Source organism: Phoca vitulina, unplaced genomic scaffold, assembly GCF_004348235.1.
Source record: "Phoca vitulina isolate PV1807 unplaced genomic scaffold, GSC_HSeal_1.0 scaffold6, whole genome shotgun sequence".
NCBI classification, from domain to species: Eukaryota; Metazoa; Chordata; class Mammalia; order Carnivora; family Phocidae; genus Phoca; species Phoca vitulina.
Genome location: NW_022589709.1, coordinates 19661804 through 19689314, shown reverse-complemented (window position 1 = coordinate 19689314; position 27511 = coordinate 19661804). Strand labels below are relative to the sequence as shown.

At 37.4% G+C, this 27511-nt stretch overlaps 1 protein-coding gene across 4 annotated transcripts in view; it reads left to right on the top strand.

The window, feature by feature from the left end:
- UIMC1 (ubiquitin interaction motif containing 1) overlaps window positions 1–27511 on the top strand; it is a 138679-nt gene that overhangs the window by 51163 nt on the left and 60005 nt on the right. For 3 of the 4 annotated variants that reach the window (XM_032403789.1, XM_032403788.1, XM_032403791.1), the window contains exon 3: window positions 5376–5460. The exons of the other annotated variant lie outside the window; for it this stretch is intronic. In XM_032403789.1, the coding sequence (XP_032259680.1) occupies window positions 5376–5460 (85 nt within the window). The remainder of the gene's footprint in view (window positions 1–5375; window positions 5461–27511) is intronic. 4 annotated transcript variants of the gene reach the window in all.

Here is a 27511-nt window from a genome sequence, read left to right as displayed (position 1 = left end):
CCTCTCCCTTTGCTGCTCCTTCTGCTTCTGGTCCCTTGCTCGTGCTCTCTCTCTCAAATAAAATAAAATAAAATCTTAAAAAAAAAAAAAAAGAATCAGCTGCTTAACTGACTGGACCACTCAGGTGCCCCAAAAGTCATTCTTTTAGATGGAAGCATGGTATTCTGAATGGACCATAATATATTTTACTGTGTCATTATTCATGATCATTTAAGTCCATGCACTTCCCATAATCTGTGATGTACGACTAGTTGCTTCTTAAAATTTCCAGTCTGTTGGGATGCCTGGGTGGCTCAGTTGGTTGGGTGTCCAACTCTGGATTTCAGCTCAGGTCATGATCTCAGGGTGGTGAGATTGAGCCCTGTGTTGCGCTCTGCGCTCAGTGGGGAGTCTGCTTGAGATTCTCTCTCTCTCTCTCCCTCTGCCCCTCCCTCTACTCCTCTCTCTCTTTTTAAAAATTTTTTTTAAAACATTTTTTTTATTTATTTGACAGAGAGAGACAAAGGAAGAGAAGGAACACAAGCAGGGGGAGAGGTAGAAGGAGAAGCAGGCTTCCCGCTGAGCAGGGAGCCTGATGCGGTGCTCGATCCCAGGACTCTGGGCTGGGATCATGACCTGAGCCAAAGGCAGACGCTTAATGACTGAGCCACCCAGGCACCCCTCTCTTTCACTCTTTCAATAAATAAATAAAATCTTTAAAAAAATTTCCAGTCTGTCACAGACTGATACATTTTAAAATACAATAAAAAAGGATTACTAGAAAACGAAATTTAAAAATATAGAATATGAGCCTGTATGTTTCATTGTTATATACAACAAACATAAGGTTTCATTTCAGCAAATATAATCAGAACAAATGTAACAGGAAAACAAGAAAAACCAAAATGGTACATGTTCCTTGGAATTGTGTTTATAAGCAATTTAATATAGAGAATGTCTATTTTACTGATAAATTTTTCTTTCCACAATTGTTTTTTTTATTTTTTTTTATTTTTAAGATTTTATTTATTTATTTGACAGAGAGAGACACAGCGAGAGAGGGAACACAAGCAGGGGGAGTGGGAGAGGGAGAAGCAGGCTTCCCATCGAGCAGGGAGCCCGATGCAGGGCTTGATCCCAGGACCCCGGGACCTGAGCCGAAGGCAGACGCTCAACGACTGAGCCACCCAGGCACCCTCTTTCCACAATTGTAACTAAACAAAGTTATGTGTGAAATAGTGAACTCTGTATTAAACATCTATACACATTCTTTCAATGAACACTGTGTATATCAATATTTAAAGTTCTTATTTTGACAAATGAGCTTTCTTATTGTTTAACAACTTACTATTCTAGTTTGGGTTGAGGATGATGCTAATGTCACAGGGAATATTGTATATCTAAAGCCTATGTTTTTATTTTATTTCATTTTTATTTTTTTTAAAAGATTTTATTTATGTGACAGAGAAAGAGATAGAGCAGGAACACAAGCGGGGCTCGATCCCAGGGCCCTGGGATCATGACCTGAGCTGAAGGCAGACGCTTAACGACTGAGCCACGTAGGTGCCCCAAGCCTATGTTTTTAAAAAGATAAAATTCAGTGTGAAGAAATCAGTTTTATGTTAAGGAAGGGAAGAAGAATTTTAAAGCAGTTTCAGTAAGATTGTAGTATTTTTAATTTTCAAAATGGGCTAGAAAATGCTATATTTCAAAAATCCTCTTTGATCCTCTGTTCCAGCAATTTTTTTCTGAAAAGTCATAAATTTCAGGTACCTTATTATTATTATTATTTTTAAATTCAGTTTAGTTGACATATAGTATTATATTAGTTTCAGGTATACAATATAGTGATTCAGCAATTTGATACATTACTCAGTGCTCATCATGATATGTGTACTCTTAATTTCCTTTACCTATTTCACCCATCCCTTCATCCACTCCCTCTGGTAACCATTAGTTTGTTTTCTATAGTTAAGAGTCTATTTTTGGGTGTGTCTCTTTTTTCTTTGTTTTGTTTCTTAAATTCCACATATGAGTGAAACTGTATGGTATTTGTCTTTCTCTGACTGACGTATTTCACTTAGTATTTTACTCTCTAGATCTGTCCATGTTGTTGCAAATGGCAAGATTTCATTCTTTTTTATGGCTGAGTAATATTCCATTGTTTATATATACCACATCCTTTTTATCCATTCATTTACTGATGGCCACTTGGGGTGCTTCCATAATTACATTTCAGTTATCTTTTTTTTTTTTAAAGATTTTATTTATTTATTTGACAGAGACACAGCGAGAGAGGGAACACAAGCAGGGGGAGTGGGAGAGGGAGAAGCAGGCTTCCCGCAGAGCAGGGAGCCTGATGCGGGACTTGATCCCAGGACCCTGGGGCCATGACCCGAGCCGAAGGCAGACGCTTAATGACTGAGCCAACCAGGCCCCCCGACATTTCAGTTTTCTTTTGATGAAAGAAATGGAATTCAGATCCATGAATTTGATCTTTTTTGAAGTAACATAAAATTCAGAAAGTTCTATTAAATTTGTAAGGTTTTGGATGATAATGTTTTGCAGATGTGAAATATCAAGCTTACCACCTATTTTACTGATGTTTATTATAAAATTGTAGAACATATCACAATCTGTAGAATCTCTGTTCTTCTAATAATCTAACTTTGATTTCTGTCCTTTGAGCTTACTTGTCATAGAAATTCTTTCCTTGCATGGAAGCATTAAGTTCATTGAAAATACTGAAGATATCAGAAAAATAAGCAAGTCTTGCTTTTTACTTTATCTACTTTGTCCTAAAAAGTTCTAGAAACATTAAGCATTCATTTTATAGTTTGGAGTTCTCCACAGAACTTTCCCCTTTAGTAAGTCCTGTTATAGCAGGTAATAACAGTTACTTATGATAACATTTACTTATCACATAATAAAGAGAATAGTCTTGAATTGAATGCATTTGCCTAGTCTTATATAACTTACAGTTTCTACTATGCATGGTATTTAGTTTGGCTGACATTTTTTTTCAGTAAGAGAAACTGCACTGATTAACACTGTGACACAAGCTTCTTAAATCTAGGATGTTTTTCCCATAGTTACTTCTGGCTACATGAAACTTAAAGTTTAAGCCTTCATGTTTTTGTACAGTTAAAAATTTAGTTAACATTTGTTGACAGTGAAACAAAAAATATTTGTATCATCCAGTTAATCACACATTTCTTAAAATAATTGCCGTGTTGCCAATATCTGTGCATTTATGAAGCTGCAGTGAAAAGAATGTTGTTGGCTTTGTTTTACTAATTGTTCTTCCACATCATGATCTGTTTCCTGAATATGTTGAGCTATGTTGTCATTGAAATATGGTACTCGACCTGCCTTCTTTGCCTCATATTCACCCAGCATTTCCAAACAGACAGCTTTGCAGTATTCTCCTAATTTCTTGACAGTTTTATGTAAGACAATCCCTGAGTTTTGATGGCTAGACTACGATTTTTTGAGTTTATGATGGTGTGAAGTGATACACATTCAGGAGAAACTGAACTTCGAATTTTGAATTTTGATCTTTTTATGGGATAGCAGTACATGGTATGATGCTCTTTTGTGATACTGGGCAGTGGCAGTGAGCCACAGTTTCCAGTCAGCCACACAAGCACGAGGGTAAACAACCGATCCATTTACAGCCATTCTTTACCCATACACGCATTCTGTTTTTCACTTTCAGTACAGTATTCAGTAAATTACATGGGATAGTCAACACTTTATTATAAAAAAGGGCTTGCATTAGATGATTTTGCCCAACTGTAAACCATTGTAAGTGTTCTGAACTTGTTTAAGGTAGGTTAGGCCATACTATGATGTTTGGTATATTAGGTGTATTAAATGTATCTTCGATTTATAATATTTTCAACTTGTGATGGCTGATCCTTCTGCCAGTGACTAGTCTGTGGTTTTTACCATGGAAGTCCACTTATCATGTGCTTGGATGTTGTGGTAATGTCAAATTGCTGTAAAAGTTTCTAAATGCTTGTTCTCAGTTTCTATGTTTATTTTATTTTTTTAAAGATTTTATTTGAGAGAAAGCGAGTGCAAGTGCGGGGAGTGGCAAAGGGAGAGGAAGAAGCTGGCTCCCCACAGAGCAGGGAGCCTGATGCGGGGCTGGATCCCAGGACCCTGGCATCATGACCTGAGCCGAAGGCAGACACTTTACTGATTGAGCCACCCAGGCGCCCCTCTCTGTTTATTTTGTTAGAGTAGTAACAAGCAGTGTGCTAATTTCCACTCATCTGTAGATCATATTTTCAGTAGCACTGATTCAGGTTTTACAATTACAAAACATTCTACTCTGAGCATTATTGTGCACACATCTTTGTGCTTGTGTGTATCTGTAGAATTATTTCCTAGAAGTGTATTGCTGGACAAAGATTATGTACATTAATGATTTCAGAGGTTATTGCCAATTTGCCCTCTAAACATATTGTATCCATTTTATCCTGTCAGTGGTATGTTTCTCCACATAAAATGTTTTGTAAAACATATTATTTTTACTATTAATACAGGTTTAAAAAAAAGTATATAACTATTTTGATTTACGTTGAGCATCTTTCCATATACTTATAAGCCCCTTGTGTATTTTTCCCTATGGGGTAGGGGTATCTTATCATGCCCTTTGCTTATGGGAGGAGGTTAAATATTGGTCTTTTTATTGATTTGTAAGAGCTCTTTATATATAAAGAAAATTAGCCCTTTCTCTGATAATTATGTTACATAGTTTTCCCTAGTTCTGTTTCTTTTTAAGTACTGATTTAAAATAGATGGATATGCACTGACTTTAAATATACTAATTTTTAAAAAAGATTTATTTGTTTATTTGAGAGAGAGAGAAAGAGAGTGTTGGGGGCAGGGGCATAGAGAGAGGGAGAGACAGTCTTAAGCAGACTCCGTCTTAAGCAGACTCCACGCTGAGTGCAGAGCTTGACACGGGGCTCGATCTCACGACCCTGAGAGGATGACCTGAGCTGAAACCAAGAGTCAGATGCTTAACTGACTGTGCCATCCAGGCACTCCCATAGTTACTCATTTTTTAATTCTTGAATCAAGCTTTCTCTGAACTTGAGTGTATTCTTACTGGTATTATACAGATGGCCAATTTTTACATGAGTGTCCATGTGACAGATAATAATGGCAATATATTATACATTTTAATTTTTATGATTTTTATTTGTTCCAGATCCAAATGTTTTCTTTTTTGTACTGTAAAGGGTCTTTTCTGATGTTTTCTGTGAACATTTAAATAGCCACTGATTCTGCAGAGGCTCAGTGATCTCTTAGTTACAGAAGAGGTAGAAAGAGTACTACTTTTAATAGTAGACACCCTGATGGTATTTCTTGTTTTGCAACAGGAACCAAAGGAAGAGAATGGATTGCAGAAAATGAAGACAAAACAGTCGAATAGAACAAAATGTTTGGCTAAAAGAAAAATTGCACGTATGTTTTTATTTTTGTGTTGAGAATGCTTTGGAAAGTACAGCATAGAATTGAGACTAATTTCTTCATTAAGGAGAGAGATCTCTGAGTAAGGATGTATGTGCTTCCTATTTGCTTTGGATTCCATTAAAATTTTTAGGATTCACCATTACCTGCAACTTATACAGTTGACTTATTATGGGCAGAGGGTTGAAATTAAAATGTGAACTTCAGAGTTAGGCACACTTGGATTTTGAATCCTTGCTTCAGCCCTTACTATATAGACTTTAGGCAAGTTAGTGCTTTCAGCCTACCTCTGGTTTCTTATCAATAAAATACAGATATAATACTTAGTGGTTGAAATAATGGTACCTATTATAATGGTACTATTTTCGTCATGTTAAAAAAACAATATTCAACTGAGTAAATTTGAAGACTTAATTGGCTTTATTAAATGATTCATGAATTGGGCAACATTCCATCTAGTAAATAGAGGGGTGCTCCTGAGGAGTTGTCCAAAATGGAAGGTTTTTATAGAAAGGAGGGTGGGACAAGAAAATTATTAGCAAAAAAAAAAGAGAAAGAATTGTTTTAGGCAAGGTCATCTTCCCTTGCTGGGAAGAATAGGGGTCTTATTAGGTGGATTACATCATCTTCCTTTGGGATGGAGAGTTATGTGATAATCTCATTGGTGCTTAATCAGAAAATTCCTGGTTGACAGGTTAAGACTTTCATTTCTGGGGGAATTTGAAACTTTAGGTATTAAGCCCCGGTTTGGTGACTAGGCCTGGTCCAAGTGATGCTATGTGGACCTGTGGTTTTCCTTTTCACATTCATTAAAATTATAAGGGAAAAAGTCTTCTGTGTGTCTTTTCTACTCTTAACACTTCACTCTGGTCATCACATGTGTTGGGGGTTTTTCCCCTACACCAGGCAGTTCTCCAGTTTTTAGTCAGACACTGGTATCTCAATTCTGACACTGCCCAGAGATAGTATCAGATCCCACAGGACTATCTTCACTTTTTGAAGGCAACTGCAAGTCCAGGTTGTTACCTGTGCATCTGACTGACTGGCTATACAGAGGTTTACATGACCCCCTCCTTGGGGTTGATTAATTTGTTAGAATGGCTCCCAGAACTCAGGGAAACCATTTATTTACTAGATGACTGGTTTATTATAAAGGATATAACTCAGGAACAAGCAGATGGAAGAGATGTATAGGGCAAGATATGGGGGAAGGGCTGCAGAGCTTGTATGCCCTCCAGATGTGTCACTTTTCCAGTATCTCCACCAACCAGGAAACTCTCCAAACCTTGTAGTTTACAGATTTTTATGGAAACCTCATTATGCAGGCACGAGTGATTAAATCACTGGCCATTGGTGATTGATTCAATGTCCAGCTAGCCCCTCTCTCTGTTCCCTCAAGGTTGGGGGACAGGGATGGAAGTTTCAACCCTCTAAACCCACGGTTGGTTCCCTCATCCTTAGGGGCTTTCCAAAAGTAAGTGCATTAACATAACTCAGGTATGGTTGAAAGGGGTTTGTTATAAATAGGAAAAGATACCTTTATTGTTCTTTTCCTTTAGGAAATTCTGAGGGATTTAGGAGCTCTGTGCCAGGAAACAAAGACCAAATATGTATTTATTAGTAGAAGTCAAAATAGGACAAAAATTTTTTGTTGTAGGTTTTGCTTTCTTCTCTGATTTTTACTCAGTTGCGAAGTTATTTAATTATTTTTGGCATTTTAATGTGAAGTGAAGTATTCAAGTGTTTCAATGAACTTTTCAAAAAATATGGTAACTAGTTGAAATTATTACAAAAGTTGATTGGAGATAAGTAAGGCTTTATTTCACAGTTCATTTGAATTTCAGTGATTTAAGGTAGAATTCTTAGCTTTGTAAAATTAAAACAGTTCTTTATTGTGAGATCATTGCATTATGTCTAGAGGTCGCTGTCGCTAGGTTAGATCTGTCAAATGTACTCCAGTTACTTTCAGTATTGAAAATTGTTGATAGGGGCGCCTGGGTGGCTCAGTCGTTAAGCGTTTGCCTTCGGCTCAGGTCATGATCCCAGGGTCCTGGGATCGAGCCCCGCATCGGGCTCCCTGCTCCACAGGAAGCCTGCTTCTCCCTCTCCCACTCCCCCTGCTTATGTTCCCTCTCTTGCTGTGTTCTCTCTCTCTCTGTCAATAAATAAATAAAATCTTTAAAAAAAAAATTGTTGATAATAGTATCAATTGATAGTTAAGTTTATGTCATCATTGGTGGACTGTTGATAGTTGGTTATTCTGAGTCTTTACAATCAAATTGGGTTTTATTATTATTATTTTTTAAAAGATTTTATTTATTTATTTGACAGAGAGGGACACAACGAGGGAGGGAACACAAGCAGGGGGAGTGGGAGAGGGAGAAGCAGGCTTCCCGCTGAGCAGGGAGCCCGATGCCGGGCTCTGTCCCAGGACCCTGGGATCATGACCTGAGTCGAAGGCAGACTCCCAACGACTGAGCCACCCAGGCGCCCCATGGGTTTTACTTTTTTTATTTAGTTGTGTCATGCTTTTTTATTTGGTCTGACAACTCTTTTTATCTTTTTCATGTATTCTGACAACTTTTGTCTTTTGTCTTTTACAATTACATTTAATGTAACTATTAATGTTACTGAATTAAAATATACCATTTGAAAGCTATTCGTTTGTTCCAACTGTTCTTTGTCTTTTTTCTTTTCTGTCCTTTTTTTTGTATTTGTTCACTATTATTTTGATTCCATTTTATTTCTATTATTTATATCTCTTTTAAAACATATTTAGTGGTTGTCCTAGAGTCTTTAGTACACACATTTATTTAATCACAGTCACCTTCAAATAACTTTATGTTGTTTCATGTGTAGTGTAGACTGTGTAATGGTATGATCCCAATTTTTGTCTACCCTACTTTATGTTATTTTTGCCATACATTTTAGTTTTGCACTTGTTATAGTACACAATACATGGATGCTATTTTGCTTTACATAGTTAATTATCTTTTAGAGCAATGGAAATAAAAAAGAATTCCATACTTTATTTTTACCATCTCAAGGGCCGTTTATTTCTTTGTGTAGATCCCAGTTTCTCTTGGAAAGCTTCCTTTATCACTTTTGTAATGTAGATAAATTGCCAGTTCTCTGTTTTTATTTGTCTGAGAAAGTCTTTATTTCTCTCATTTTTATGGTAACTACTTTATTGAGATATAACTCATTTACCATACAATTCATTCATCATACAATACTTTCATTATTTAAAGTATACAGTGGTTTTTAGTATATTAAGTGTTGTGCAGCTATTGCCACAGTCTAATTCTAGAACATTTTCATCACCCTCAAAAGAAACCCCATATACTTACCATTCACCCAAAGCCTTCATCCCACTCAGCCCTCAGCAACTACTAATTTACTCTCTGTCTCCGTAGATTTGCCTATTCTGGACATTCCATGTAAATGAAATCACATAACATGTATCTTTTGTGACTGGCTTCTTTCTCTTAGCTTAATGTTTTCACATTCCGTGTTTTGGCATCATCAGTACTTCATTCCTTTATCGCTAAGTAATATTCCATTATATTCTGTGCCACATTTTGTTTATTCATTTATCATTTGATGGACATTTAAATTGTTTCTACTCTGGCTGTTACAACTAAAGTTGCTGTGAACATTTATGTGCAAGTTTTTGTGTGGACATATGTTTTCATTTCTCTTGGGTATATACCTAGGAGTGGAATTCCTGGGCCATATGGCAACTCAGTATTTAATTATTTGAGAAACTTCCAGACTGTTTTCTAAAGTGGCTACCTGTTTTACATTCCTACCACCATTGTATGAGGGTTCCAATTCCTTCACATCCTTGCCAATACTTATTTTCCTTTTTTTTTTTTTTTTTTAATTATAGGCATTCCACTGGGTATGAAATGATATCTGATTGTGGTTTTGATCTACATTTTTCTAATGACTAATGGTGTTGATCAGCTTTTTGTGTGCTTATTGGCCATTTGTGTATTTTCTTTGGGGAAAAGTTTATTCATATCTTTTGCAATTAAAATATTTTTAATTATAAAACTCACATAAGACATACTATTTTAGCCATTTAAAAATGTTTTTATCATGAAAGGGGTATTGAATTTTGTAATATGTTTTTTCTGTGTCTATTGGAATAATCATTTGGGATTTGTGTTTTACTTTGTTGATTTGGTATGCTAATAGCTTTTCTTATGTTAAACTAACCTTGCATTCCTGGGATAAATTCTACTTTGTCATAGTGTAGAATACTTTTTGTATGTTGCTAGATTTGTTTTGCTGGTATTATGTTGAGGATTTTTGCATCTACGTTCATAAGAGATACTGGTCTGTAGTTTTCTGGTCATGTCTTTGTCTGGATTTGGTGTGTTAGGCTAAAATTGGCCTCAGGGAATGAGTTGCATATTGCTCCCTCCTTTAATTTTTGGAAGAGTTGGTATTAATTTTTCTTTAACTGTTTGACAGAATTCACCAGTGAAGCCATCTGGGCCTGGGCCTTTCTTTGTGGATAGGTTTTGATTACTGGTTCAGTCTCTTATCTGTTGTAGTTTTATTCAGATTTGTTTCTTCTTGAGTCAGTTTTGGTAGTTTATGTCATTTTAGGAATTTGTGTGTTTCATCTAAGTTAGTGAATCAAGTGGCATACAGTTCTTGATAGTATTCGTTATAGCCCTTTTTATTTCTGTAAGATTGTGAGTTATGTCTCCACTGTCATTCCTACTTTTAGTTGTTTGAGTCTTCTTTTTTTTTTCTTTCCCCTGCTCGGTCTAACTCATAGTTTGTCAATTTTGTTGTTTTTAAAAACCTAATTTTATCAATTTTCCTGTTTTTCTATTTTCTATTGATTTCTTCTCTATTACTCATTCCTTCCTTCCTTCTGCTTCCTTTAGGTTTAGTTTGCTCTTTTTTTCATGTGTCTTAAGGTGGAAGTTAAGGTTATTGATTCAAAATCTCTTTTTAAGATTTTATTTATTTGTTACAGAACGAGAGAGAGCACAAGCAGGGGAAGTGGCAGGCAGAGGGGGAAGTGGCAGGCAGAGGGAGAAGCAGGCTCTCCACTGAGCAGAGAGCCTGATGTAGGACTCCTATCCTAGGACACTGGGATCATGACCTGAGCCAAAGGCAGACGCTTAACCGACTGAGCCACCCAGGTGCCCCAAGATCTCTCTCTCTCTTTTTAAGATTTATTTATTTATTTTATTTGACAGAGAGACCCAGAGAGCACAAGCAGAGGGAATGGCAGAGAGAGAGGGAGAAGCAGGCTCTGCATTGAGCAGGGAGCCTGATGCGGGGCTCGATCCCAGGACCCTGGTATCATGACCTGAGCCGAAGGCAGACGCCCAACCATCCAAGCCACCCAGGCGCCCCAAGATCTCTCTTTTTTAGTATAGGCATTAGACAGCTGTAAATTTCCTTTTAAGTACTGCTTTAGCTGCATCCTGTAAGTTTTGAAGACATATTTTCATTCATCTCAAAGTATTTCCTTTTTCTTTCTTTTTTTAAAATTCAAATTCAATTTAGTTAACGTATACTGTATTATTAGTTTCAGAGGTAGAATTTAGTGATTCATCAGTTGCATATAACACCCAGTGCTCATTACATCAAGTGCCCTCCTTAATGCCCATCACCTAATTACCCCATCCCCCACCTCCCCTCCAGCAAGCCTCAGTTTGTTTCCTATAGTTAAGAGTCTCTATGGTTTTCCTTCCTCTCTGTTTTCATCTTATTTTATTTTCCCTTCCCTTCCCCTGTGTTCATCTGTTTTGTTTCTTAAATTCCACATGTGAGTGAAATCATATGGTATTTGTCTTTCTTTGATTGACTTATTTTGCTTAGCATAATACCCTCTAGTTCCATCCACGTCGTTGCAAATGGCAAGATTTCATTTTTTTGATGGCTGTTGTAATATTCCATTGTATGTGTATACATTACATCTTCTTTATCCATTCATCAGTTGTTGGACATCTGGGCTCTTTCCATGTTCTGGTTATTGTGGACATTGCTGCTATAAACATTGGGATGCATGTGCCCCTTCGAATCACTATGTTTCTATCCTTTGGATAAATACCTAATAGTGCAGTTGTTGGGTTGTAGGATAGTTCTATTTTTAACTTTTTGAGGAACCTCCATACTGTTTTCCAGAGTGGCTGCACCAGTTTGCATTCCCACTAACAGTGTAAGAGGGTTCCCCTTTCTCTGCATCCTTACCAGCATCTGTTGTTTCCTCTTTTCCTTTTTTTTGGTTTTATTTTTAAGTGACTTCTATACCCAATGTAGGGCTCAAATCCACAACCCTGAGATCAAGAGTTGCATACTCTACTGACTGAGCCAGCCAGGCGCCCCCGAAGTATTTTCTACTTTCCCTTTTGATTTCTTCTTTGACCCATTGGTTAGTTTAGGGTGTTTTCTTTAATTCCACGTATTTGTTAGTTCTCTATATTTCTTCTGTGTGTTATTACTAATTTCACTCATTATGTTTGGAAAACATATTTTGTATGTTTCTTAATCCTTTTTTATTTATTGAGGCTTGTTTTATTGCTATCATATGATCTGCCCTGAAGAATATTTCTTTTTTTTTTTTTTTTTTTAAAGATTTTATTTATTTATTTGAGAGAGAGCATGAGATAGAGAGAGAGAGCATGAGAGGGGGGAGGGTCAGAGGGCGAAGCAGGCTCCCCGCTGAGCAGGGAGCCCGATGCGGGACTCGATCCCAGGACTCCAGGATCATGACCTGAGCTGAAGGCAGTGGCTTAACCAACTGAGCCACCCAGGCGCCCCATGCCCTGAAGAATATTTCATATACATTTGAGGAAAATGTGTATTTTCCCAACAAGGGGAGTGTTCTGTAGATATCTGTTTGGCCTAGTTGATTGGAGTGTTATGTATGTGTTTGATCTAGTTAGGTTATATTGTTGTTTAAGTTGTCGATCTCCTTGTTGATGTTCTGCCTAGTTCTCCCTGTTACTGAAAGTGATATATTGAATCACTTTCATTTTTGAAAAATATTTCCCTTGTTTATAGAATTCTGGTTTGATAATTTTTTCTTTTAGCATTTTCAGGCTGTTAACTCCATTGTCTTCTGGCTGCAGAGTTTTTGATGAGAAGATGAGAAATCTTACCTTTATTCTTTTGTATGTAACTTGTCTTTATTGGTGACTGCCTTCAATATATTGTATTTTTTAATTACCAGTTTTGATATGATGTTTAGGTGTGAATTATTTTGGGGTGGGGAGAATGGAATATATATATTTTAATAACCTTTTTGGATCTGTGATTTGTAGTCTTTTATTAACTTTTGAAAATTTCCAATTTTGTTTTATTAAGACTTTTTTTTTTAGTTTTAGGTTCACAGCAAAATTGAGGGGAAGATACAGTGATTTTCCATTTACTCCCTTCATACATGTATAGCTGCCTCCATCAGAGTGGAACATTTGTTACAACTGATGAACATGGATTGACATAGTCACCCCAAGTCCATAGTTTACATTGGGGTTCACTTTTGGTGTTATCCATTCTGTAGCTTTTGACAAATATATAATGACATGAATCCATCATTATGGTATCATACATGTTCACTGTCCTAAAAATCCTTTGTGCCCTCCCTATTCATCCCGTCCCCTGCTAATCTCTTACAACCACTGGTCCTTTTACTATCTCCATAGTGTTGCCTTTTCCAGAATGTCATATAAGTCAGAATCCTACAGTATGAAGCCTTTTCACATTGGATTCTTTCAGTTAATAATATGTGTTTAAGGTTCTTCTGGGTCTTTTCATGTTTTGGTAGATAATTTCTTTTTACCAGTAAATAATATTTCATTGTCTGAATAACATTGTTTATTCACTCACCTACTGAAGGCCGTTTTGATTGCTTCCAAGTTTTAGCAATTAAGAATAAAGCTGCTGTGAACATCTGTGTGCATTTGTGTGCATCTCTTAGGTAAATAACCAAAGAGCATGATTGCTGAATTGTATGGTAAGAGTATGTTTAGTTTTGTAAGAAATCGCTAAACTGTCTTCCAAAGTGTATGTGTCATTTTGCATTCCCATTAGCAATGAATGAGAGTTCCTATTGCTCCATATCCTCACCAGCATTTGGTGTTTTCAATGTTCCAGTATTTGGTCATTCTCATAGGTGTATAGTTAATATCTCATTGTTGTTTTAAGTTGCATTTCCCTGATAACATGATGTGGAATATCTTTTCATATGCTTATTTGCTATCTGTATATCTTCTCAGTGAAGTATCTGGTAAGGTCTTTGGCTCAGTTTTTGTTTGGTTTGTTTTCTTATTGAGTTTTAAGAGTTTTTTGTATATTTTGGATAGCATTCCTTTATCAGGTGTATCTTTTTTTTTTTTAAGATTTTATATATTAATTTGACAGAGACAAAGTGAGAAAAGGAACACAAGCAGGGGGAGTGGGAGAGGGAGAAGCAGGCTTCCCGCCGAGCAGGGAGCCCGATGCGGGGCTCTATCCCAGGACCCTGGGATCATGACCTGAGTCGAAGGCAGACGCTTAACGGCTGAGCCACCCGGTTGCCCCTATCAGATGTATCTTTTGCAAATACTTTCTCACAGTCTGTGGCTTGTCTTCTCATTCTCTTGATACTGTCTTTTGCAGAGCCGGAATTTTTAATTTTAATGAAGTCGAGTTTATCAGTTACTTTTTTCATGGATTATGCCTTTGGTGTTGTGTCTGAAAAGTCATTGCCATACTGAAGTTCATCTAGATTTTCTCTTATGTTATCTTCTAGGAGTTTTATAGATTTGTGTTTAATATTTTGGTCTATGATCCATTTTGAGTTAATTTGGGGAAGGAAATTTTTTTGGATATGGATATCCAGTTTTTCCAGCAACATTTGCTGAAAATACTCTGTTTGCTTCATTATATTGCCTTTGTTTCTTTGTCAAAGATCAGGTGACCATATGGGTCTGTTTCTCCAGTCTCTATTCTGTTTCATTGGTCTATTTGGGTTTTTGCTAATACCACATTGTTTTTGATTACTGTAGCTTTATATAGTAAGTTTTGAAGTTGGGTGGCATCAGTCCTCCAACTTTATTCTCCTTAAATGTTATGTTGGCTATTCTGCATCTTTTACCTTCTTCATATAAACTTTAGAATGAGTTTGTTGATATCTGCAATATAACTTGCTGGGATTTTGACTGGGATTACATTGAATCTGCAGATCAAGTTGGGAAGAACTGACATCCTGACAGTGTTGAGTTTTTCTGTCCATGAACATGGACCATGTCTTCATTTATTTCTTCTTTGATTTTATTCATCAGAGACTTGTAGTTTTCCTCATATAGATCTTATACATTATTTTGTTAGATGTATACCTAAATTATAAGTATTTCATTTTAGGGATGCTCATGTAAATGGTATTTTGTTGTAAATTTCAAATTACATTTGTTCATTGCTGGTATATGGGAATGTGATTAACTTTTGTATATTAACCTTGTATCCTATAACCTTTCTATAATTGCTTATTAGTTCCAGGAATTTTTTTTTATCAGTTCTTTTGGATATCCTACATAGATGATCATGTTATCTGTGAACAAAGACAGTTTTATTTCTTCGCATCTGTATATATTTCCTTTTCTTGTTATTGCATTAGTTGGTATGTCCACTATGATGTTGATAAGGAAAGGTGAGAGTTGACATCCTTGCCTTTTTCTTGTTCGTAGGGGAAGAGCTTTGAGTTCTTACCATTAAGCCTGATTTTAGTTGTATGTTTTTTGTAGGTATTTTTTTTAATCAGGTTGAGGAAGTTTCCCTCTATTCCTAGTTTATTGAGAGTTTTTATCATGAATGGTGTTTGATTTTGCCCAGTGCTTTTTCTGCACCTATTGCTATGATCATGTGATTTTTCTTTTTTATCTTGTTGATATGTTGGATAACATTCACTTTTGAATGTTAAACCAGCAGTGCCTATCTGGGATAAATCCAACTTGGTCATGGTGTATAATTCTTTTTATGCATCGTTGGATTTGATTTACTAATATTTTGTTAAGAATTTTTGCATCTGGGACGCTTGGGTGGCTCAGTCGGTTAAGTGTCTGCCTTCAGCTCAGGTCGTGACCCCAGGGTCCTGGGATCGAGTCCGACATTGGGCTCCTTGTTCGGCGGGGAGCCTGCTTCTCCCTCTGCCTGCCGTTTCCCCTGCTTCTGCTCTCTCTCTCTCTGACAAATAAATAAATAAAATCTTTTTTAAAAAAAAATAATTTTTGCATCTGTGCTCATGAGAGATACTGGTCTGTAGTTTCCTTGTAATAATTTAGTCTAACTTTGGTGTTAGGGTTAATGATGGTCTTATAGATTGAATTAGGAAGTATGGCCTCTGTTTCTATCCTCTGAAACAGATTATAGAGAATTTGTATTATTTCTTACTTAAATGTTAAGTAGAATTCACCAGTGAGCCCATCTGGGCCTGATGCTTTCTATTTTTGGAAGGTTATTAATTATGGGTCCTATTTTTTTTAAGTAGATATAAAGCTATTCAGATTGTCTATTTCTTCTTATGTCAGTTTGGGCAGTTTTTGTCTTTCAAGGAATTGGTCCATTTCATCTAGGTTATCAGATTTGTGAGTATAGAGTTGTTTGTAGTTTGTAGTATTCCTTACCTGTTTTTTAAAATGTCCACAAGATGTATGGTGGTGTCCCCTTTCATTTCCGATATTAGTAATTTGTATCCTCTCTCTTAGCCTGACTAGAAGCGTATCAATTTTACTGATCTTTCCAAAGAACCAGCTATTGGTTTGTTTCATCTTGTCTGTTGATTTTCACTTTTTTCTTTTTTTTTTTCTTTAAGAGAGTGAGAGAGAATGAGCTGGAGGAGGGGGGGTAGGGGGAGAAGGAGAAGCAGACTCTCCGCTGAGCAGGGAACCCAACGTGGGGCTCAGTCCCAGGACCTTGAGATCATAACCTGAGCCAAAGGCAGTCACTTAACCAACTGAGCCACCCAGGCACCCCTTGTCTGTTGATTTCTTGTTTTCATTTCATTGATGTCTGTTGTAATTGTTATTTCTTTTTTTCTACTTACTTTGGATATAATTTTTTTTCTAGTTCCCTAAGGTGGAAATGTAGATGATTGATTTTAGGTCTGTTTCTACCTAATATATGCATTCAGTGCTAAAAATTTCCCTCTCAGCACTGCTTTTGCTGTTTCCCACAAATTTTGATAAGTTGTGTTTTTATTTTTTCTCTTGCGATTTCTTTGACCCATGTGTTATTAGAAGTGTGTTTAATCTCCATGAGTTTTTGGATTTTCTAGTTATCTTTTTGTTATTGATTTCTAGTTTACTTTCATTGTGGTCTGAGAGCAGACATTGACTGATTTTTATTTAAATTTGTTAAGGTGTGTTTTATGGCCCAGAATGTGGTCTGTCCTGGTGAATGTTTTATGTCAGCTTGTTATTGGTTGGAGTAACCAAAGATATCAATTACATCCATTTGATTGATGGTGTTAAGTTCAATTACACCTTACTGCTTTTCTGCCTGCTGGGTCAGTCCACTTCTAATAGAGGGATGTTGAAGTTGTTTGTTTTTTTTTTTTTTTAAAGATTTTATTTATTTGACAGAGAGAGACACAGCGAGAGAGGGAACACAAGCAGGGGGAGTGGGAGAGGGAGAAGCAGGCTTCCCCGCTGAGCAGGGAGCCTGATGCGGGGCTCGGTCCCAGGACCCCGAGATCATGACCTGAGCCGAAGGCAGCCGCCCAACGATTGAGCCACCCAGGCGCCCCAAAGTTTTTAAATTTGGTAGTGGATTCATGTATTTCTCCTTGCAGTTCTACCAGTTTTTGCCTCACATAATGACACTCTTGTTAGGCATTTACATGTTAAGGATTGCTATGTCTTCTTGGAGAATTGACCTCTTTATCATTATGTAATGCCCTTCTTTATACCTAATAACTTTCCTTACTCTGAAGTCTGCTCTGTATGAAATTACTCCTTTCTATTTTTCTTTTAAATATTTGTTTTTATTTAAGAGAGAGAACATATGCCCGTGCATGAGTGTGTATGAGTGCAGAAGGAGCAGATGGAGAGGGAGAGAGAATCTCAAGTGGACTCCCTGCTGAGCACGGAGCCCAACTTGGGGCTCCATCTCATAACCCTGAGATGATGACCTGAGCTGAAATCAAGGGTTGGATGCTTAACTGACTGAGCTACCCAGGCGCCCCTCTCCTAATTTCTTTTGATTAGTGTTATTATGGTATATTTGTCCATTTACTTTTTTTTCATTTATGGTCTTTATTATGATTTTTTTTTTTTTTTTTTTTATTTGAGAGATAGAGAATGAGAGAGAGAGCACATGAGAGGGGGGAGGGTCAGAGGGAGAAGCAGACTCCCCACCGAGCAGGGAGCCCGATGCGGGACTCGATCCAGGGACTCCAGGATCATGACCTGAGCCGAAGGCAGTCGTCTAACCAACTGAGCCACCCAGGCGCCCCTTTATTATGATTTTTAAGGGGATTTATTTTAGAGAGAGAATGCAAGTGCGGGGAGGGTCAGGAGAGGGAGAGAATCTCAGACTCCCTGCTGAGTGCAGAGCCTGATGTGGGGCTGGATCCCAGGCCCCGAGATCATGACCTGAGCTGAAGTCAAGAGTTGGATGCTTAACTGACTGAGCCACCCAGGCGCCCCATGGTCTTTATTATGTTGAGGTATTTTCCCTTTAAACCCACTTTGTTGTGAGTTTTTATCATGAACAGATGTTGAGTTTTGTCAAGTGCTTTTTTTGCATCTTTTGAGATACGATTTTTATCCTTGATTTTGTTGTTTGTTTTGTTTATTGAAATATAATTAACATACAATGTTCTGTTAGTTTTAGGTGTACAACATATTGATTCAACAATTTTTTTTTAGGATTTTTATTTATTTATTTGACAGAGAGAGAGCAGGAACACAAGCAGGGGGAGTGGGAGAGGGAGAAGCCAGGCTCTCTGCTGAGCAGGGAGCCTGATGCAGCGCTCAATCCCAGGACCCTGGGATCATGACCTGAGCCGAAGGCAGTCGCTTAACCGACTGAGCCACCCAGGCGCCCCTCAACAATTTTTTTTTTGGTTCAGCAATTCTTTACATTGTGCTTAGCACAGTAAGTGCAGTCACCATCTGTTACTATACAACATTATAATAATATTATTGACTATATTCCCTATGCTATACCACCTATTTACTTTAAATCTATAGTTGTCTTTTTATTTGTTTATTTATTTGAGAGAGAGTGCGAGCAAGCATAAGCGGGGTATGAGGGAAGAGCAGAGGGAGCCAGAGAAGCAGACTCGCCCCGCTGAGTAGGGAGCCCGATATGGGCTCGATTCCAGGACCCCGAGATCATGACCTGAGCTGAAGGCAGGTGCTTAACCGACTGGGCCACCCAGGCGCCCTTGTAGTTGTCTTTATATTTAAAGTGGGTTTCTGGGGCACCTGGCTGGCTCAGTCAGTGGAGCTTCTGACTCTTTTCTTTTTTTTTTTCTTGAAGATTTTATTTATTTATTTGACAGAGACAGCAAGAGAGGGAACACAAGCAGGGGGAGTGGGAGAGGGAGAAGCAGGCTTCCTGCTGAGCAGGGAGCCTGATGCGGGGCTCTGTCCCAGGACCCTGGGATCATGACCTGAGCCGAAGGCAGATGCTTAATGACTGAGCCACGCAGGCGCCCCGGTGTTGTTTTTTGATCCACTCTGAGAATCTCTTTTAATTTGTGCATTTAGTCCATTGGCATTCAAGGTGATTATTAATATAGTTGGATTAACATCTGCCTTATTTGTTACTGTTTTTTGTTTTTGCCCCCTTCTTCATTCCCATTTTTGTCTTCTCTTTTTCTGCATTTTGTGGTTTTAATTGAGCATCTTATATGATTCTACTTTCTCTCTTTTTTAAATATTTCAGGTAGAATTTTTCTTCACAATTTTTAGTGGTTGCCCTAGAGTTTGCAATATACATTTACAACTAATCCAAGTCCATTTTCAAATAACACTATAATGGTTCATGAGTTTTATATGTGCTTTATAATAACAAAATAATGCTAATTCCTCTCATTCCTTATATCATTGTTGTCATTTTGTTTCACAAGTACAGACACATATAAAAATAAGATACATAAGAATATACAATCAAATACTTTATTAGTATTAGCTTTTTGAACAAGCTGTTTTCTGTTAGATTAAGAATAAGAAAAGTAAGTTTTTATTTTACCTTCATTTATTCCTTCTTTGATACTCTTCCTTTGTGTATGTATATCTGAGTTTTTGACCTGTGTCTAAGGAACTTCTTTCAACACATCTTACAAGGGAGGTCTACTGGCAACAAATGCCCTCAGTTTTTGTTTGAGAAAGTCTTTATTTCTCCTTCACTTTTGAAGAATAATTCACAGGGTATTGGAATTCTGTATTGGTGGGTTTTTTTCTTTCAACACTAAGCATTTCACTGCACTCCCTTTTTGCTTGCATGGCTTCTGAGAAGGCAGATGTAATTCTTATCTTTTTTAAAAATTTTATATTTTTAAATTAATTTTTTAAAATTTAAATTCAATTAATTAACATATAATGTATTATTGGTTTCAGAGGTAGAGGTCAGTGATTCATCAGTCTTATATAACACCCAGTGCTCATTATATCACGTGCCCTCCTTAATGTCCAGCACCCAGTTATACCATCCCCCTCACCCTCTTCCCCTAATTCTTATCTTTATTCTGTATAGGTAGGTGTTTTTTTTTTCCTGTGGCTTCTTTTAGAATTTTTTCTTTATCTTAGATTTTTTGTACTTTGAAAATGTTAGGTCTAAGTGTAGAGTGGGTTTTTTTTGTTTTGTTTGCTTGCTTGTTTGTTTTGAGCTTCCTGGATCTATATTTTGGTATCTGACATTAATTTGGGGAAATTCTGAGTCATTACTGTTTCACATGTTTCTTTTGCTCCTTTCTTTCTCTCTTTTCCTTATGGTAATTCCATTATGTGTTTGTTACTCCTTTTGTAATTGTCGCACAGTTCTTGGATATTCTGTTTTATTCTTTTCAGTCTTTGTTCTTTTTACTTTTTAGTTTTGGAGGTTTCTTTGATAAATACTCAGTTGTGTCTAGTCTACTAATAAGCCCATCAAAGGCATTCTTCTTTTCTATTATAGTGTTTTTGATCTCCAGCGTTTCTTTTTGGTTCTTTCTTAGGATTCCCATGTCTTTATTTATATTTTCTATCTGTCCTTGCATGTTCTCTATTTTATCCATGAGAGCCCTTAGCATATTAATCGTTGTTTTATTTATTTATTTAGAAAAATTTTTCTTTTTCTTTTTTTTTCTTTTTTTAAAGATTTTATTTATTTATTTATTTATAAGACAGAGAGAGACACAGTGAGAGAGGGAACACAAGCAGGGGAAGTGGGAGAGGGAGAAGCAGGCTTCCCGTGGAGCAGGGAGCCCGATGCGGGGCTCGATCCCAGGACCCTGGGATCATGACCTGAGCCGAAGGCAGCCGCTTAACAACTGAGCCACCCAGGCGCCCCTAGAAAAATTTTTCTTTTTAGAGGGAGGGCAGGAGGGGCAGAGGGAAAGGGAGAGAGAGAATCCCAAGCAGAGCACACCCAGTGCAGGGCCTTGATGCAGGGCTTGATCTCACAACCCTGAGACCACGACCTGAGCCGAAATCAAGAGTTAGATGCTTAACTGTCTGAGTGATCCAGGTGCTCCTGATCATAGTTGTTTTAAATTTCTAGTCTGATAATTCTAATATCTCTGCCATGTCTGGTTCTGATGCTTACTCTGTCTCTTCAAATTGTGTTTTTGCCTTTTTGTATGCCTTGTAATTTTTTCTTGATAACTGGACATGATGTACCTGGTAGAAAGAAACTATTATAAATGGGTCTTTGGTGGTATGTTGCTAAAGTATGGGGGTAGGGAAAGTATTCTGCAGTTCTGTGGTTAGGTGTCAGTCTTTCAAGTGTTTGTGCCTCTGGACTTTGAATTTCACATGTGTTTCTCAGTCTTTTCACCCCCTCTTCCTTTATGTGGGACCGGATGCCTAGAGAAGGTCGGAATTTGCTATTTCCCTTTTTTGCAGGTCAGTTTGACACTGATAATACCCCATCAGTGTAGGCTCTGATTAACTAGTTTGACCTAGGACACACCTTCTTAAAAAGAACACAGTACTAGGTCCTTTTCCCCTTCCTCTGTGGGATACTCAAGAGGAAATTTTTGCTATATTTATTGTGAGAACCTAGTTGCACTCTTGGAGGTAAAACCCGACAAAAGTGTGGGGGTTTGCTATGACTGAGTTCCTGTGGTTTTTTTTTTTTTTTTCCTGCCAGAAACTGGGCACAAATATGTTTTTTATTATACCACACACCCCATAGAGACAGTCGATCACTGAGCTTAATTCTGGCATAATTTTTTTTTTTTTTTAAAGATTTTATTCATCTGACAGAGACATAGCGAGAGAGGGAACACAAGCAGGGGGAGTGGAAGAGGGAGAAGCAGGGAGCCTGATGCGGGGCCTGATCCCAGGACCCCGGGATCATGACCTGAGCCTAAGGCAGACGCTTAACGACTGAGCCACCCAGGCACCCCCTGTGGAGTTTTTAACGCTCAGACTTGTATGCACTGAGCCTCCAGTAATATGTCAGTTACAGTTTATGTTTTTTTACCCTGGCACTGGTTTCTGTGGCAGATTCCGCTATTGAATCTCTGCTCTGATAAACCCTGACTCCCTGTATTCCCCTGTTGAACAGATCTCTTCATTTTGGGCAGTAGTTTGCCCTGTGCCCTCCCCTCTTATGGATTCAAGAAGAGTTGTTGATTTTTTAGTCTTTTCAGCTTTTTACTTCTTGTTATGACAGAATGGCAACTTTCAAGTTCCTTACATGTGGAACCAGAAATTGGTTGTGTCACCCCCATTATATTTTCGTTTGGCCTTTATACAGTTTATCATTTTTATATGTCTTTGTGATTAGCATTTTTATAACAGCATCTCAGTCTCTTGAGTTAACGTGTTATAATTTACTTAGCCATTGCCTTTTTTAAAGGCATTTAAGTCCGTGCTCTTATAGATGATAGTATAGTGGACATCTTGTTGTGTATAGCACTTCTCTTCCGTGACTGCCTATGGTCAATTCCCAAAAATGGTATCACTTTGTTTGAGAATGCACATGTATAAAGGTTATGACATGGTGCCTTTCAAACGTGTTTTACGATTTACATTATAACTGGCAATTTATAGGTATATTAGCTTTACCACAGTTGCAGAGCTCTATCTGTTTTGGAAAAGAAAGTTCTTAGGAAAAGATTTGGGCGGGAAAATAATTTATCTTGTTTGTTTTTTTGTTATATGAAATGTTCCCTTTCAGCCATTTCAAATACCCCAAAATTATACAGGTTCTCTTGATAGGTACTATCTAATTTTGTGATCTGGTTTGTTAACAGCCTGTTTGCACATCTCAGTGGGAAGCTAACCTGAATGTTGGGAGACGTTAATCATCATAAATTATGATCAGCATAATCAGCCTCACACAAATTGTGTACTACTGTGTGTTTAGCTCAGCAGAATCATTTGATAAGCTGAGCAAATCAGTTCAGTTGGAGATGCTAAGGTTGACACTTGCTCATATTTTCCTTAAAGGTGTATGATCTGGGGAAAAACTGTTTTTCCTTTTCTACTAATGGTTCGGTACTTATATAGTAGAGAGGTTAAGTAAAATGAATCCTATCAACAGTTATGTTTATTGGACTTTAGTCTCAGATCATGGTTGATGTGTGAAAATAAGAGACAGTAATAGTGAATGACAGTAACTACTTCTGATTGTGGTTAAATTAAATATGTAATGGTAGCTTTGTCAAGTTATGTGGTTGTATGCTGTCAGTAAAATACACATAAAATGACTGTTAGATAATCTGAATTGAAGTTTTGGATTTCTTTAAATAATACATAATGACAGTACATAATTTAATTATTAATTAATAGTAATTAACAATTATTGGATACTTGTTATGTGCCAAGCACTATTTAAGCATTTTACATGTATTAAATTAATCCTCATAACAGCCTTAAATATTATTACCTCAGGTTTATATATGTGTGACCTAAAACAAGTATTACAGAATCATGGCATTTACATGAGAATCCCTAAGGTCAAGAGTATAATTACTCTACATGCATGTCCACAGTAGATTAAAAGAAGCAAAGTAAAAAGGAAGAGGGAGATTATCAAAGACCAGCACCAGTATCCAGGTATACAGGGTAAGTAACCTGAAGTCTAGACAAGAAGCAAAAATCAAGATTTAAACCCAGGAAGACTGCTTCTGGAGCTTCCTCCCTGTGTACTAGAAGACAGAAGCACACTGTGTTACTACATTAAAGTTTTTGTTCTAATGGTGGAGCAAGGGGGCAGAATCTGGAGAATATATCAGTTAATGTAGCAAAGTTTCATCTCTCCAGAACCTTTAGGGAAATAGGGTGTTTTGAAAAGCAAGAGTATTACAAAGAACTCAGATTTATCTCTTTTGCATTATATGGTTCTTGGTTCTCTTAAATTGAACATAAAGATGTAATCAATTTTTTTTTATGATTTAATGACTTCGATAGGAATGTTAGTCTTTTTTTCACTTTAGTTATTTTAGTGGCATGTAGTACCATCTCAAATTTTTAATAAAATTTTGTTTATTTGAGAGAGAGAGTGAGAGAACACGAGCAGGGGGAGGGGCAGAGGGAGAGGGAGAAGCAGACTCCCCACTAAGCGCATAGTCCATCACTGGTCTCAAATCCCAGGACCCTCAAGATCATGACCCCAGCCAAAGTCAAATGCTTAACTGACTGAGCCACCCAGGTGCCCCTACTATCTCATTTTAATTTGCATTTTCCTGATGACTAATCTTTTCATGTGCTTATTCGTCATTCTGGTATTTTCTTTTGTGAAGTATCTGTTTAGATCCCTTTCTCATTATTTTAAAAATTAGATTGCTTTTCTTATTAAATTGTAGGAATTCTTTATCTATTTTGGACATAAGCCCTTTCTCAGATTACATATATATATGTATGTATGTATGTTGTGAATATGTGCTCCCATTTTGTGGCTTACCTTTTTATTAAGAAGATTTAAATTTTGATGAGGTCCATTTTTTTTCTTCTACGCTTCTATCTTTTTGAGTCTTGTCTAAGAAATCTTTGAGTACCCCAAGATTACAAAGATTTTCACTTATGTTTTCTTCTAGAATTTTTATAGTTTTATCTTTTGTATGTATGTATGTATTTACTTTAAAGATTTATTTATTTATTTATTTGACAGAGGGAGACACAAGCAAGAGAGGGAACACAAGCAGGGGTAGTGGGAGAGGGAGAAGCAGGCTTCCTGCGGAGCAGGGAGCCTGATGTTGGGCTTGATCCCAGGACCCTGGGATCATGACCTGAGCCGAAGGCAGATGCTTAACGACTGAGCCACTCAGGCACCCCTATCTTTTGTATTTAGATGTGTGATCCATTTTGAGTTAATTTTTATATATAATGTGAGATAAGGGTTGAGGATAATTTTTCTCATGGATGTACAGTTGTAACACTATTTGTTGAAAAGCCTGTCCTTGTTGAAAATGAATGTGTGGATCTATTTCTGAATTTTCCATTATGTTCCATTAAACAAGCTTGTTGGGATTTTGATTGGCATTGTGTTGATTCTGTAAATCAATTTGGGTAGATTGATGCCTTATTTTCTGAATTAGTTCGGCATTAATTTTTTCTTAATTTTTTGATGAATTCATCAGTGATGAATGTCAGATAGTTTTGGGATTTTCTTTAAGGAAAAGTTTTTTTTTTTTTTTTTTTTTTTAAGATTTTATGTATTTATTTGATAGAGACAGTGAGAGAGGGAACACAAGCAGGGGGAGTGGGAGAGGGAGAAGCAGGCTTCCCGCTGAGCAGGGAGCCTGATGCGGGGCTCGATCCCTGGACCCTGGGATCATGACCTAAGCCAAAGGCAGACGCTTAACGACTGAGCCACCCAGGCGCCCCAAGGAAAAGTTTTTTTAATCACAAATTTAATTTCTTTAATAGATAAAAGACTATTCAGTTTTTCTGTTTCTTCTTATGTCATTTTTCATAATTTGTGTTATTTCATTAACTTTGTTTTGCTTCCACGTAATCAGTGTTTCAGTCCTCTTTTCCCTTGTTGTTCCCCAAAGGATCCTTTTTAGATACTTTTTTTTTCCTAACCACCTGTCCCCATGAAATTTTAATACCACAGATAATGCTGTAGATCCCATTTATGTACTGATTGTATATCTGTGTGTGTTTTGTTTTGTTGTTGTTTTTTTAAAGTAGGCTCCATGCCCATTGTGGAGCCCAGTGCAGGGCTTGAACTCAAGACTCTGAGATTGAGACCTGAGCTAAAATCAGGAATCAGACACTAAACCAACTGAGCCACCCAGGCACCCCTGTAGATCTGTATTTTATAAATAACAGAGTAAGATATTTTTGACCTCCAAAAACCAAGTTTTGTCCATTTGGAGATGATGTCACCCCTTTTGAGAATGCATGATCCAGGTTGTCAGATTTGTTGATATATAATTGTCCACAGTATTCCTTATTTTCTTTTCATGATTGTAGAATCCGTAGTATGTATTTCTTGTGTTATGGATTATATTGTTAATTTGTGTTTTCTCTTCCTTTTTTCCTTGATCTAGTTACATTTTTATAAATTTTCATTTTTTCATAGAACCAATTTTTTGCTGCTTTAATTTTTTTTCTTTTGTATGGCATCTTCTATTTTGTTGATTTCTGTTCTTTACATTTCTGTTTACTTTGGGTTAATTTCACTGTTCATTTTCTAGTTTCTTAAAGTGTGAAGCTTGCATCATTGATTTTAAACTTTTTTCTTGTCTTTTTTAAAGATTTATTTATTTTAGAGAGAGAGAGAGAGACCAGGGGGAGGGGCAGAGGAAGAGAGAGAGAATCTCAAGTAGACTGCATGCTGAGCACAAGCCCAATGTGGGGCTTGATCCCAGGCCCTGAGATCATGACCTGAGCTGAAATCAAGAGTCAGCCGCTGAACTGACTGAGCCACCCAGAGGTGCCCCTAAACTTTTTTCTTTTCTAATATGATCATGAGGGGTGCCTGGGTGGCTCAGTCATTAAGTGTCTGCCTTTGGCACAGGTCATGCTCACAGGGTCCTGGGATCAAGCCCCACGTCAGGCTTTCAGTGGGGAGCCTACTTCTCCCTCTCCCCCTGCTTGTGTTCCCTCTCTGTCAAATTAAAAAAAAATAATATCATGAAAAGCTATATATGTCTCTATAAATACTGTGTTAGGTGCATCCCACAAATCTTGATATGTTTTCATTCTCATTAAGGTCATTTCATATTCAGTAGGGTGACCAGTTAGTTGTGGGTTTTTTTGAAGATTTTATTTTTAAGTAATCTCTACACAAAGTATGGGGCTTGAACTCAGGCCCAATGACCCAAGATCAAGAGTCGCATGCTCCACTGACTGAGCCAGCCAGGCACCCTAGTTGTGTTTTTCTTTTTTTTTAAGTGTCCTTATGAACTCATAAATTTAAACATATTTGATGTCTTAATTCATTGCAGTCATTTTTTTCTTTTTTAAGATTTTATTTATTTGAGAGAGAAAGAATGAGAGACAGAGAGCATGAGAGGGAAGAGGATCAGAGGGAGAAGCGGACTCCCCGCTGAGCAGGGAGCCTGATGCGGGACTTGATCCTGGGACTCCAGGATCATGACCTGAGCTGAAGGCAGTCGCTTAACCAACTGAGCCACCCAGGCGCCCCAGTCAGTTTTTTTTTTAAAGATTTTATTTGTTTGACAGAGAGACACAGCGAGAGAGGGAACACAAGCCAGGGGAGTGGGAAAGCAGGCTTCCCACGGAGCAGGGAGCCCAATGTGGGGCTCCATCCCAGGACCTGGGATTGTGACCTGAGCTGAAGGCAGATGCTTAACGACTGAGCCACCCCGGGGCCCCATCAGTGCAGTCATTTTCTTATTGATACTCCAGTTGTTCAATTTTTGGCCAGTTAGAACCTTTTAAAGTTGGCTACTAGGTTCTTT